This window comes from Belonocnema kinseyi, chromosome 5, assembly GCF_010883055.1.
Source record: "Belonocnema kinseyi isolate 2016_QV_RU_SX_M_011 chromosome 5, B_treatae_v1, whole genome shotgun sequence".
NCBI classification, from domain to species: domain Eukaryota; kingdom Metazoa; phylum Arthropoda; class Insecta; order Hymenoptera; family Cynipidae; genus Belonocnema; species Belonocnema kinseyi.
The window spans coordinates 52,535,375-52,550,878 of NC_046661.1; the positions used below are offsets into that span (position 1 = coordinate 52,535,375).

Consider the following 15,504-nt stretch of genomic DNA (forward strand, 5'->3'; position numbering starts at 1 on the left):
TAAGGCAATAGAATCCAGTCCTTCATACCAAGTGCGTGCGAGCCCCTTGAATCGTTCGGTTATAAAAGTAGCTACCGTAGCATCACTCCATCTATGCTGTTGATTTAAACCTTCGATTTTCTCGATCCACTTTTCTATCGTTTGGTGGATACAGCCCCTGAACCGAGCAGTCGTATAAGAAATATCACGTTATACTCAAAGGTTGTACAACAATCGAGAATATACTCATTTATTTGATTACTCATTGTTCAATTTCAATTATTTATATGAACTTGATCTTTCCCAATATTATCGGTCCTTACATATACAATTAATTGCTAATAATTGACATAATAATGTTATAATTTATGAATCAGCTGATCATATCTATGATAATGTTAGCGTTACTTGATCGTGCTTAAAAGTGATGTCATTTTGGAATGAGGAGCGCATGCGCAACATTACGGGAAAGTTAAATGTACGCACTTTTCCAGAATTTACCACTTTCCGCACGTTATACATGTGTTGATAATACAGGAACACTAAAAAAAGTCTTGTCCGCCAGATGAGACAAATATTGCGATACATTTTTGGGTTCGCTGAATTCGAATCCGGGATTAGTTTGACAGTCATATCGTATTTCGTTCTCACTTTTTTGAGGTTAGGAACGAAACGCGATCTGACCTAGTCAAATTAACCTTTTTTCGTGTGTTATGTAATTAAAAAATTCCATGAATGTGTTAAATAACGACATTTATGATTTTATCTCATATTTTGTCAAGTACAGGTGACTTATCTGAAGTTTGGGTACGACGATTGAATTTAAGACGGCAGAACCAATGAAACATTCATGACCTGATCGTACTGGGAGGCTTAAGATCTTTCTTTGAAATTGTTTCTAATCTAAATGTTAGAAAATTGTAATTTCTTTAAACGGCAGATTTTTCATCGTTTACGTCCTTTTTGTATCTTTAATGTAGTATTTTTAATATAAGAGTAAAATTTTAAAAATTGCGGAAAGACTTTTTACGGGGTAAAATCATCAATGCAAGTTTTGTTTCACCTTTTAGAAAGAACTCGAAAGGGCAAGAGTAGAACAAGAGAGTGCAGCAGCAGAAAAACAAAATTTGGAGAAGCGATTAAAAGATGAAGGAATGGGTCTTCATACTTCGTATTCGGATCTCGAAGTCTCGCAACTCAAAGCAGAGATCGAAGTTAGTAAAAAATTACATTTTATTTATTATTTTATGTTGATATTCGACGTTCTTAGTGAGATGCTTATATTTTAAGATTTATATATGATATCTTAGATTTTAATGAAAGACATTTTTTCTTTACCTAAATCGTTTTAAACATTATATATATATATTAATTTTGTTTATGGGCCATTTTAACCTAATTTAGGACTTCCAAGATTATGTAAATTGTGTTTTGGAAGTAAAAATTGAGACTCCGGATTCTATAACCCCGCATAAAATTTGCCAGGCCTTTAACATATCAGTTTGTAGCAAATTTCATGGCGCATCTTTTTTCTCTCAGCGAAAAAGTTGTATCTTTTACTGTTTCTGTAAAACTTCAAAAAAACTTAATTTTTTAGACAAGAAAATTTATTAAATATTCTCACTTTAACTCGGTCAGAAAGACAAAGTTCTTAATATTATCGAGGAAATTTTTAGTAAGCCCAAACTTCCAGTGAAAGAAATATTTATTAGGTTATAATGAAGTTTTTTAAAAAGTATTACCTGAATTGAATTATTCGTTAAGCAAATAGGAATACTTAAATATCATTGACCGAGCGCGTGAGAGGTGACAATTTCGAAGCCCGGTTGCAACGCGCCATTTGCTACGCTAGAATATATCTATGTTTGTAAACAATGTCCTTAAAATAGGTGTACATTAAAAACATACTGTAAACAGAAAACAAGTACATCTACAATTCATTTTAAAGCTTTGAAGATAAAAATTTCAATACTTATGAAAATGAATAAAAAATAAACTTTTTATTTTGAAGATTATTTTCTTTATTATTTTTATTTCGTAAAAATTTGTATAAGTAAAATTTAGGACATATTTTATATGCACGTAGTACTATAAACTACTGGAAATAAAGGAAGCAGGAATTTTTATTGAGTAATACATTGCAAATACTCAGAAATTTTTCAGTATAAAGTCAGGCACATCACTCAATTTTTAACTTGATTTATGAAATCAAAAAAGGTAGTCACATTGCTAAGTCTAACAAATTTTGGAAAAGAAATATAAATTTAGTATAGGATGAATAGTTTAAGGCATAATTATTTACTTAATAATATTTGGTATAAGTTTCCCGTTTTATTTTCACTTCAGAAATTAGCCGTAATCTTTATGTAATCTCTATAATGTTTGCATCGGTTCATTATGTTCTTTATAAAACTTTCTACAAACTGTACTTATGCTGTTTTTGCAAAAAGTACTAAATACGTGCTAAACAATTTTTAACTAATTAGTGGTATAATTACTAACAAGTTTAGTTAGTGTACAATTAACTTTTTTGTTGAAAATTAACACTTCTAGTTCAAAATTCATCCCTTTCAGTAGAAAATTGATTTTTTTTTGGTCTAGAAAATTATCATTTTCTTCAAAAAATTGTTTTGTACGATATATTTTTCTGAATGTTTTTAATCACCCTGTAATACGCGACGCAGTGGTCGAACAGGTCGAGGCTCCAAAAGTTATCACCTCTTACGTGCTCGATAAATGCTATTTGAATGATCCCATTTTGTTAACGAATAATTCAATTAAGGTAATACTTTTCAGAAAACTTCATTATATTCTAATAAAAATTAATTTCACTTGAAGTATGGGCTTACTCCTAATTCCTTCGATAAACGAAGCGTTTGAAAATTGTCTAACATTATTTTGACACTGATTGCCCGAGAAAATGCTAACTTTTTTATTAAAAAAAATCAATCAATTTTCAATTGCAAATTATCTTAAGAACTTTGTCTTTCGTACTGAGTTGAAGTGAACATATTTAGTATATTTTCTTGTCTGAGAAATGAAGTTTAAAAAATACAAAAGATACAAATTTTTTTTCGGGAGAAAAAAGATGCGTCATGAAATTTTCTAAAAATTGATATGTGAAAGTGTTGAATTTTCGAAAACTGATTTTCAAGCCATCAGGGGCCAACTCGAGCGGTCTGAAGCGGCCAGGCAAATTTTATGCGGGTATATAGAATGCGAAGTCTCAATTATAATTAAATACTATTGGATTTAATAGGATCATGTGGTAGATAGAGTACCTTGAAAATATTTATAATTTCAAGGTTAAGTACTTTTCATGTATATTCAATAAATGAATCCCGTGGAATTTTTCTAAACATTTTTTTGTCATAAATACCAGATGTTCTTTTTAATTACATATAATTTATTTCAAAAATAGAGATAGAGACTCTGAGTTATGGGAAATAATATATAAATTAAAAATAGCAAAGAGAGCGTTCAAGTATTATGTTACGCGTTATCCTGACATTTTTGCCCCCCCCCCCCCACTACGTAAAGCTTTTTCTCTATTAACTGTATGTAACTTTAATATAGGTGTTGCACTACAGCACAGCCCTCCTCCCTCGCCCTAAGTGCGTTACGCAATACTCCAACGTTCCCAAAAAAGTCGAGAAATGATCATCTTTTAATTAATATTTTTATTCGTAACATCAAATGAATAAAAAACAATTGGGATAATACTGAATTATTTCATTTATATTTTGAAAAGATCTATAGTTTTCGATTAAAAAAACCTTTTGGGGACCACCTGAATATCCACTAAAAATTTAAGTAATGACGCTTGCATTTTAAGCATTTAAAGTAATTTCATGTGAGCAATCAGTACTATTCAGGTTAGAAAACTAAAAAAAAATAATACAAAAAATACACATAGAATGAAAGTACAGGACACGCTTGAGATTCCAAAATTACAAACACGGTTCCTTACTTTCGTTTCGTAATTAGGTATTGTTGGGGGCCACATGATGTGAGTCAGGTTGCAAATAAATTACGAATTCACATTTTTGTAATAAACTTCAAAATTTAAGAGGATTCCTGAAATTAAATCAATTTAACCAATTTTTCATAAATCTTGGAAACTTTCTACAACAAATAGATTGATTGATATTTTGTATCATAAGTCGGGAATCGCCACAAGAACTAATAAACTGTGGAAATGACCCGTATGCAGTTTAATTTAGTAAATGATGTTAATACATACTGGATCTATGTTATTTTCCTTTAATTTAACTTATCCTCTTTCAATTTAAAGATGTTAAAAATGGAATTACAACGTGCTGAAGGTGAACTCGAAGATCGTTGTTGGTCTCCGCCTGTCGGTTTGCAGCATTGGCTGCAGATGACACATGAGATCGAAAACAAAGCTTATACGAAGAAAAAAATCAGTGCTGAAAAACAGCTTCAAAGTGCAAGAGAAGCTGTAAGTGTTTATATATATATATATATATATATATATATATATATATGAGTTCATTCTCTTTTAAACATGAAAAAATTACGCCTTGCGGGTACCTCTTTGATGTTGAAAACAGCGCCATCTGAACCCGAACTATTGGGTACCTCGAAATAATTAGAGAACTATTAATGAGAGAAATGTAGTGAATGTCAATCAATTTCTGTCACTATTATTATATTAAGATAAAAAATGCATTATTTATAACATAATTTTTTTGACATTTTTCGATTGAATTTCAATTGTATTCACAATAGTTTCAAATTGGTGGCACTGACGTAGCTACCCTTTAGGCATATAGAGTACAAGTTAGATTCCAAAATTGTAAAATGTTGTGAAAATCTCATGAGATGGAAGCGAGTTATGATCTTGAGTAATTGAAAATTGTTCCAATAGTGCGAGAAGCTGCGAAAAAAGAGGTCCAGTTTGGTGGGTGCGTTTGTTTCGACGCATGGAAAGTCTATCGATGAGGTGGACAAAAGTATCGTGGAAGCGAGGACAGCTCTCAACGAGGTGACCACGGAATTACAAGAACGCGTGCATCGTTGGAAACAAATTGAGCTTTTATGTGGATTCAATATAATTAACAATAATGGACTCAATTATCTTGAGAACGTTTTGTACAGAGGAGCGCCTAATGGAAGAGGACTTGGCCTCAGAGGTTTGTGTCAAAGCTGTTCACAAATTTTTTTGTCTAATCCCTATTTATCATCTTATTATTCTTTGCTTCGCTATCATCTTATTTCACCTTCAATAAAAATCTTTCTAAAATCCGTTCCAACAAACTTTCACGTTTTAAAATTTTACAAATTTTACAGTTGTCTTTAAAGATTTGAAAGATATCCAGGCATTTGAATAAATTTGAAGAGATTTGGACAAATTTGGTGCAATTTTGCAGGTTGTCAAAATATTTCAAGACATTGCAACAGATTTTATAGAATTTTCAACGGTTTCAATGATTTTAAGAGATTAAAATTTTTTTCAAGAGTTATACAAATTTTCTTAGGATTTTAAAGGTTTTAAAGTATTTTAAGATTTAAAAACTTCACTGGAATTCATAGAATTTTTAGAGTTCCAAATATTTCAAGATATTCCTAATAAGTTCACAAGATCTAAGGAGTGTAAAAATATTTTTAAAAGTTGTATGTGATTTAAAAGCTTGTCCTAGGAAATTTAAAGGATTTGAAAAGAGATTAAAGAAATCAAGATTCTTAAGAGATTTTCAAAATATTTCAAGCGATTTCAGGTTTTTTCATAAGAATTTAGGAAATTTTATGGAATGTCAAACGATTTAAGGGATTTAAAAAAATTTCACAATAATAAACGTATTTCATAGAATTTCAAAGGATGTAAAAAATTTCAAGGGATTTAAAAAGATATTAAAGGATCTTAAGAAGTTTCCTCGAATTTCACAGTACTTTAATGTTTATTCATGAAAATAAACCAATTTTAAGAGAAGGTTTTACAATATATTTCAAAGATTTTAAAAGTTTTTCAAAGATTTTAAGGAATTTGAAAGCTGTTAAGGGATTACAAAAAATTTTCTACGATATTGAAGGATTTTATTCGATTCCAAACGTTTTAAAGTATTTTAAGATTTTAAAGTTTCAAGGGATTTCAGAGGATTTCCAAATATTTCCATTAATTTTAAAGAATTTAACCAGATTTAAGGAATCTAAAAATATTTGGTGGGATTCTAAAAAACTATTGGGTTATTTGAAGATTTTAAAGATTTTAAAAATGACCCAAAATCTATTTTTTGTTAATGGGAATCATAATATTTAAAAAAATTTAAGGGGTGAAGAAAGGTTTCAAGGGATTTAATGGAAATTTTAGGAAATTGTCAAGAATTTGACAAGATTGAGAAGGTTTCAGAGTATTTCAAAGATTTGAAGGAAGTTTACAAGATTTAAAAGGATTTAAGAAAACTTATAAGGTATTACAAAGAATTACCTAGGATTTAAACACATTTTGTATGATTCCAAAGGTTTTAATTAATTTTAAACTTAAATTATTTAACCAGATTTTAAGAGATTTCAAAAGATTCTAAAGAACGTCTTGGGATTTCAGAGATTTCCAAATTATGTAAACAATTTTACGAGATTTCCATATATCACGGTATTTTAGAGGATTTCCAAATTTCAAAATATTTGAAAAGATTTCAAGGAATTTCACAATATTGCTGGATTTTATAGTACGTTATACTATTATCAAGGAAACATTAGATCCTTCTGGATTAAAATAAATGTCCGATACATTAATTCTTCTTTAAAGAATCTAGCAGCATCATAAACGCTTCATTCTCTTCCGTTAACAAGAGTTTAACACTTTATTTTGTCTATATAACTCTAACAGCATAATGCATTCTTTAATAGAAACCGTAAATCGATTTTTGATGACTTCAGGTCGATTGAGTAGCCAAGATGACCTAGACGACGATACAAGTTCGCTCTACTCTCCATCAGTCTCTGGCGCAGCAGGTAAGCCGGATTCGGACACCCATGACCACTCGAAATTTGACTGATCTTTGTTCGACTCACCGTTTCTTGACACGCAGATCCTCTCCACTTTTCCACTGCTTTGTTTGCACTGATTCCGTTTTATGCGTTAGATCTGCGTGGTGATATTTTTTTAATAATTTTCAATTGATGCTCTCTTGTTTGCTTTATTGCGTTCCACAATCAATTATGAGTCGAGAGACTCAATCGAAAGAAAAGAAGATTCCAAAGAAAAAAAAATGAAAAATATCAGTGGAGATGAGACGTAAATTTACGAAAACGAATTGCAAGAATTGCAGCTTTCAAAAAGATGCAATGACGCAAGAAACTCGAGATTCCAATATGAACGACGCTGTCGTGATTTTATATATATTTTTTAATAGCTAAACTTCTAAAAAATAGTGTTAGTCTCGGAACAGGAATGATTGCGTTTCATTTTTATACGCATGGAATTAAAATATGATAAAATATGATAGTTTTATACTAAGTTCTTGTAGAAATATTGAGGAAAGTTGTTGGAAGATATGAGTTTTAATTTTTGAAGGGGTGATTTTAGTTTGTTACATTAAGTGCAAAAGTAATTTCGGATGAAATTGAAAAAAGTATTTTGGAGGCTGTGCAAAAGGTTTATTTAGGATAATTGCAATAGAAATTATTATGATCTAAAAGTGCAGAACGAAAAAAATTGAAACAATAGCAGTATTAACTTCAGTAAGTTGAATGTTGAAGAGATGACACCAAATTATAAAACGTATTGCTAACATACAGTTAAAATAAATTAAAAACTAAATTTTATTTAAATAAATCTTTATTGCTGAAATAAAAATGTTAAATCTAAGTTTAAGAGAACATTGGCATATCATTTCTTGATATTTTTCTTAACATAATAATTATCCAGAATTTATTTTACTTTACGTAAATTCAATTGACCTGGTTAAATTGATTATAAATTAACTTCAAATGAAGTTAAATTTAAATGAATTCAATTTGGGTTTAGTTCTGTTCACTTTGAATTCACTTTGAAAAAGGCAATTTTTTAAGTGGAATTCAATTTAATTCACTAGAATTAGCCTAAATTTCTTGGTTATTCAGTTTTAACTTAGTAGAATTAATTTTAAATTTAGTTTAATTATCTAGAATTTAATTTTAATTGAGACGAATACAATTGATTCGACCAAACCTCACTAGATTTTACATGAATTTTATTGAAATTCACTGGAATTAAGTAGAATTGTTTACTTCAATTACGGTTCAATTTGCTTGAATTTGATTTAAAATAAAATTGTTCAATTTAGCAAATTTGAATTATAATTTAGTTGAATTTATTTACAGAATTCAATTGAATTCCCTAAATTCGGCTTGAACTTTATTTTAGTTATATTTACAAGGGGATACTGGAAATATTCAACTTTAGTTTCACTTCATCATTTTTATAATGAAAGCTCTTTACCTGAGTATTAATTTGCCAAAGCAGTCATATTAGATTTTTCGCCATTTTCAAAACATACACTGTAAAAAATACTGTAAAAAATACTCTCTCGCGCTTCGCGCTCGTTTTCTTACGTTTAATGCATAAACTTTAACTAAATGTTTTCAAACATCGTAAATACTATAAATTAAATCGAAAACTGTAATTTAAACTTCTGAGGTATTACAGACATAAATTGTAACTTAAATTTTTTTCGATTTGTTTTTAAAAAAGGTTCTCAAAACACCTAAGGCTTTGACGATTACATTCTCACTACGAAACTTGCGCTTCGCGCTCGATAACTTGTTTCCAATTGAAAAACTTCATAAAGATAATTTGTAAATCTTGTTAAAATCCTGAAAAATGGATCTCTTAAAAAACCAGAATTGCATATTTTTCAAAATGATCCAACTTTTGGAACTTTTGTCTAATTAAGAAATTGTATTATAATAGTTTCGAAAAACATATATTTTATATCTATTAGAAATTTGGATTGATATTTCTTAATCTTTAAAAAAAAAAAATTTTCTTATTTTTTGAAATTTTCAAAATGTTGAAAAGCATATAACTTTTCGAAGTGTTATCGAATTTAAAAATGTCATCAGAATAATTTGCAAGTCTTTTTGACGCATACCAGAAAATTTGACAAAAATTTAACTGACATAGTTTCCAAATATATTTGATATCTAATGATGAATTTAAATGAAATTTCCTAATCTTTTAGAAAAATATTTTTTTGTGATCATTTTAAAAATTTTCAAAAGTATATAACTTTTTTAATTTTCATTTAAATGGACAATTTTATTTGGATAACTTGCAAGTCTTCTACCCATATATAAGAAACTTTGAAAACAATTTTTAAATTTGAAAATAAATTTTGTTTCAAATTTTGAAAATATTCCAAATTTTTAAATTTTGGTTGGAAATATTTGATTAACGAACTTAACCTTCATTTTGAGAACCTTAAGCAATGTATCGAAGGCTGACTTGATTGGACAAATTCTTCAAAAGTTAGCGTGGCTACAACATTCAGGTAACCATAGATACATACATACAGACATACGTAACATTCAGAAACGTAAAGATCCGTTAAAAACCAGAGATCGAAAATTTGGACGATTACATTACACTCTCATGAATGAAAATGTAAAACTTGTCTAAAATTAAAAAAAAAACTCTAATTTTTTAAATGGTGGGCTGATAAGAAACTTTGACAAACATTTCTATAATTTAAAAAAAAAATTGAAAATTTTGAAAATACTCTAATTTTTAAATTAGAATAGAAAGAAAATTATATGTGTTGTCGCATTTAAAAAATAAAAAATAAATCAATCAAAAATGAACATCTTAAGCCAAAAAACGCACGATATGAAAAAAATTCAAGAGAAGAAAAACGCTGATTTTTGAAAGCCCTACAAAATTATCATAATAACTTTTTGTATTTTCTTGAGAAATTGAAAATTTTGATTATATAAAAAATAATGCAAAATTAAAATTTTTATTTGGTTGTCAAACTATGCAAGATATCAAAAAATATGAACAGCTAAAAATTATGTTCCCAATGAAGATCTACAAATTTGTTAATAATCAATCCTTGATAGAATGCGTAGTTTTTGTTCTATTCGTAAGAAACAATAATAAGAATAAAAACATTAAATTTTTTGACAAATGGCACAAGCTACGAAAAAAAAAAAGAACAAAGTTGTTTAGCCAAAAAAGAGCTGAAAATTTGTTATGAATAATTTTTTTGATAGGAAACGTAGTTTTGGTTTTAATAATAAAAATTGACATTAAAAAAAAATGAAAAATTTGTGAAAAAATGACAAAAGGTACGAAAAAAAATTGATGGGCAAAAGTTGTGCACCCATAAAAGAGATACACATTTGTTATAATTTATTACATTTTCACAATTTCTGATTGAGAAAGTATTAGAATTGTCCAAAATTTGACGCATAACATTCAATTATACTATACTTAATTACGCAGAAAATTAAATATGAAAAAGTATACAAATTACAGGGATCTAACATATGTTTTTGATCAAGTTTCATTCAAGCATTATAAGTACAAAGAATAAGTAACCGAGCGCAAAACGCGAGGTAACTCCTTATCGAGCGCGAAGTGTGAGATCCGACAGGCGCGTGTACTAGGCGCGGAAAAATTTTTTGTTCAATCTTCTATAAACATTTTATTAAATAAAAAAAAATAACAAATGTAGTTAGCGAGAATCGAACCCTTAACCTTTCGGATATAAAGCCAATAAGCTACGGTCAATTTTCTCGAAAACAGCAAAAAATTCAGATAACTGCTTTACTTAGGTAAATGAGCTTTCATAACAAAAATTTCAAACCGAAACTAAAGTTGACAATTTCCCATAGTTCCTAGTTAATAAAAATCAAATTACTTGAATTTAATTTGGTTCACTTGAATTCATCTTAGATTTATAAACATGCAAATTGATTTAATTAATTTCCTTTTTATTAAGTTTAAAATGTGGTTGGATTCGCGTTGAATTTAGTTAATTTTTCTTCTAATCCTGATTGAATTTAGTTCTATTTACACTTAATTAATGAAGATTATTTATGAAGAATATTTAATTAAAGAATATTTTAATCAAGATTTCGACTTACCAAAGAAAAAATGCACAATTACAGAGAATCAACTCTTTAAAATGTTGAAACTCATTTTCTTCTGACGAACCTAAAATTAATAAAAGTACTTTTTGTAACGTATGTACAGAAGACACAATTACAATGGACGGAAATCGTGTTTTATATCAAGAACCTTTTTGGTTGAAAAAGTTTGTTTGTAACTCTCGTAGAAGAGAATATTTAAAACAAAGAACTCAGTGCCTTGACGTTATAAAGAAAGAAAAAATTCCTTGATTTGAAAGTTGTAATATATTTCGTTAGGTAGTTTTTATTAAATATTATTAGCGGTGTATTGTAGAAAGAAGCGTCAAGAGGCAGTACCTACGGTATTTTAATTTAGTTTCCGACATTGAATGATTTAAAGCTCTCAATGCGACAAAATTAGATAACGAACAATTGTTGTAAAGAAACTGTTTTATTTTGGTATTTGCTTTGCCAATGATTTGGAGAAATTTTACTGTTTAGAGATAATTTATAGCCGGAATAAAGTACGACTCCGCCATGCCATAATTAAGAAATTGATATTATTCAGGCAGCGATTGAGCCGAGCACATGTACATAAGATGATCTTCACTTAAGCTTAGAAATTAGTTGCTGAGAACTGTTAGAAGAATTTTATATTGTTGTTTCGAGGAACATTTTTCAGTCTGCTGTGTTTTGTACAACTTTTAGGGAATTAGAGAGTAGGAATCTCTTGTGATTTATATATCTATATTTCAAATTACTTAATGCGTTTTACGTGCAAATTTATTATAGCGTTTTATTAATTATGTATGTGTTTTATACTCCATAATTAATAAAGCCGAGAAGCGCCAAGAAAATGGGATTTGATTTGTTCCAACACCAGCGTCACGCTTTTTAATTTAGCACGCTTCTATTAACTAACACTAAATCACTTAAAATAAATCATTTTTAATTCAATGAAAATAATTCCTTCTCAGAGTACTTAAATTTGGCGCAAGAGTTTTGGTCAAAATTTTGACGTCATAAGGTCACGGATGTCATGGTTTTATCCAAATTGTCTTGTGATACTTAAATTATAATATTTTATTTATCTTAATGAAAAATAACGTGTAAAATGAAAAAAAAAATTTTATTTAATAGTTTATTTTTATAATATAACTTCATCTCTAATATTGAATGGTTTCCCAAATTTTGGGAAATCCGTATAGAATCAAGATATGAAAAATCTCATCCTAATGTTTTTATTTCGATACTTTAAAGTTTGATTTTATTTCTAATCCCCGTATGACGATTTCACAATTGGAGTGAAATAATTTCGATTAAATAAAGTTGCAAAATTTCTTCTTTTTTTCAATTTTCTACACCCTTGAAGATATTATTAATTTTTTTCGCAACTCTGCTTTTGACTTTTCACTAAGGGGAAAATTCCATAGTGTTTCTTATTTCTAGAATGTTCTACTCCATATCTTTCTATTTATTTTATAGAAACGAAAAAAATCCATTTTCATTGAAATAAAAAATGGCATAATTTTTTATCTGAATTTCAGGATATTTTTGAGATTTTTAGTTAAACAAGAATTTTTGGTCTAAGATTTTTAATGTCAACATCAGATATAAAAATTATGTTTATATTAGGATAAAAGGTTACTGTTTCGTAAATTTGTTTGATGGTGCTCAATTAAAACCGACCAATATTATTTTTTCAAACGGTGAACTTCTTTTTATAGAATTCTTATAATTTTTTTCATGTAAACAAATGTTAAACGATACTGTTGAAGGTCGCTTTAGAACTCAAAAGCTCAATTTGGATAAATTTATTAAGCTCAAAAGCCACAATATACTTTGTTATATACTTTAGAACGTTTTTTTTCATGAACAAAATAAAAAGTTTTTTTTAAGTTCCTAAAATTACTTCAAAATATTCTGTACTTGTTTTTTTCAAGTCCGAAACGACTACAAATGTTCATTTCCTTATTCAGAAATTTTCTGATTCTTGCGTGCTCATATTTATCTTCGAATAAACCACCAAATTTTTTTAAAATAATTTTTTTAAATTGATGTAAAGTGTTTGTAAAAGTAAAATGGTTTAGTATTTGATTAATTCCCTTGAATATTTTGCCGAAATATTTCCAAATCATTTAATTTCTTTAATTATTTTTTCGTTATTTTCGAAAAATTCGAGAGGTCGATCAATTATTCGTGAAATCTTGTGTGATCCTCTCATGTAATCCTGTGAAATCCTTAGTAATCTTTGAATTAAATTTTAATCACTTACATTTTGAAAAATATTTGTAATCGCTTGAAATCTTTGAAATTCTATAAAAACTTCTGAAATTGTTGAAAAACGTACAATTCCCGTAAACTCCTGTTAAATCTTTTAAAATCCTTTGGTATCCCAAGAAATCGCTTGAAATATTTTACAATCAGTAAAAATGTTTTGAAATCTTTCGAAATTTGTTAGAATCCCTTCATGTCCCTCAAAATTACATAAAATCTTTGGAAATGTTCGCAGTTGCTATCTCTTAAAAATTCCTAAAAATTTTTGAAATCCTATGTAATTTTTTCCAATCGTTTACGATTTTTTGAAATATGACATTCTTTAGAATCCACAAAAATCCTAAAACATCTTGCGAAACCCGTTGAAATCTCTTAAGATTCCATGAAATTTTTGAAAATCTTCGTAATCTTTGATATTCCGTAAAAACTCCTTGAAATCTCTGGAAATCTACAGAAATCGTTTTAAATTATTTGGAATCTCTTGAAATCTCGCCAAACACGTTGAAATCCTTTGAAATTCCATAAAGTTCTATGAAATCCAATGAAATTCCTTCAATTTTTGTATATGCATTAAAGTTTCTTGAAATTCGTTGGAATTCTTCGGAAATCCTGTGAATTTGTTGAAAATCTTCGCAATCCTTTAAAATCTCTAGAAATCTCTCCAACTGAGCCTCTGTTAGTCTCATTTTGAATATGAATGAAAAATCAGTACAGGTCACAAATAAATTGAATCAATTTTCTGATGTCTTAAAAAATAATAACATTGGCTTTAGATAAGCTTTGTCGGTGCAAGATTTAATTGGCATTTCTATAGTTACCGTTATTCACAAAATTATTGTTTAGAATTGCTCTTAAATAAAATTGAATTAATTGTTAAAAATTGGATGTCCTGAAAATGTCTATTCGTTGTGCGTTGCTTAGCTAGACATTTGTAGCCGAAATTGCTTTGCTTTGTATACATTAGTAGTGACTGTGTCTACAGGTACGCTGGATAACATAACTTGGAAGGAATCGTCGATCCCTCCAGATTCATCAAGCAGTGAGACGGGTAAAGAGACGCCGCCGGAGGCGGTGCACTTTACACTGGGCGAGAGCAGCGAAGAGTCGGCGAAAGAACGTCCCACGTCCTCCAATGAAAAGGCCACTGCGATGGTGCGTTCCTTCAGCCAGGACACCAACATGGTTTTCACCGAAGAGAAGCCTACCTCATCATTCCTTTCCAAAACCTCCTTTTCCGAGAACTCCATCGACACCTCGGAGAGGCTCTATCGCTTCGTCACGGCGAAAAAGTCCCTCAAAGATTTGCCCACTGTTATGTCTGTCGACGACGAGACACTTTCCACCGATTCTAATTCCACGGCGGATAACGATGAGCAGAAGCGCAGGCGCAGAAAGCTCCATTTTCCCGCTTTTAGGAAGAACAAGTCCAAACTTTCGTGATGCTTACTAGTCACTCAAGTCTTCTTGTATAATTAAAAGAAGAAAAAAAAAAGAAGTCAAAAACTCGCTGCAGGATTGTTAGAGATCAAGAGGCTGGCGAGTTACTTGGTCTAATTTTTTATTATTTTAACGTAAAAAATCTGATCTTAGGGTAATTACAAATGCAAAGCTATTTTGTAAGACAAGACAAAAATTTACTTAAATCATACTTCTAAAAATCGATGCATTCGATATATTGCATGAAACTAAGTAGATTTTTATCGATATATCGATAGATATAGAGGCATAAAGTATTGATTATGGAGGTATTAAGAGTCGATTAATATCGATACCTCTATAAGTATACATTTTTATACTAGGCATGAAGTATAGATTTTTAACGATATATCAGTTTAAACATTAAGTATCGAGCAAATAATCTATTTATGTCACGATATATTGAAAAGGCTTGATTTTATAAATCGATTAATATCAGTACAGGGAATTTTTATTGTAATATATTCAGAAAAAACTACTTTTTCAAAAACTCAACTACTTTATTGAATCTCATTTCAGCTTTCTAGGCAAAAAAGGAGTAATTATATTTCAGATTGAGTTTTCTGTTCTATTCTCTGTTTCGAAACGCAATTATTTTATAAATAAAAACAAATCAATTATTTCGCTCTTCAATCATATTGTGAGACAAATATTGTAACTTAATCGTCGTATGTAAATATAAATGTAAATAAACAT

At 29.0% G+C, this 15,504-nt stretch overlaps 1 protein-coding gene across 3 annotated transcripts in view; it reads left to right on the top strand.

The window, feature by feature from the left end:
- LOC117172551 (stromal interaction molecule homolog) overlaps positions 1–14,827 on the top strand; it is a 97,893-nt gene extending 83,066 nt beyond the window's left edge. For 2 of the 3 annotated variants that reach the window (XM_033360599.1, XM_033360600.1), the window contains 5 exons: positions 1,050–1,193; positions 4,274–4,441; positions 4,871–5,135; positions 6,880–6,954; positions 14,315–14,827. In XM_033360599.1, coding sequence (XP_033216490.1) covers positions 1,050–1,193; positions 4,274–4,441; positions 4,871–5,135; positions 6,880–6,954; positions 14,315–14,772 — 1,110 coding nt within the window. In that variant the 3' untranslated portion in view covers positions 14,773–14,827. The remainder of the gene's footprint in view (positions 1–1,049; positions 1,194–4,273; positions 4,442–4,870; positions 5,136–6,879; positions 6,955–14,314) is intronic. The other variant, XM_033360601.1, reaches the window with a different exon arrangement.
- The last annotated feature ends 677 nt before the right edge of the window (positions 14,828–15,504 follow it).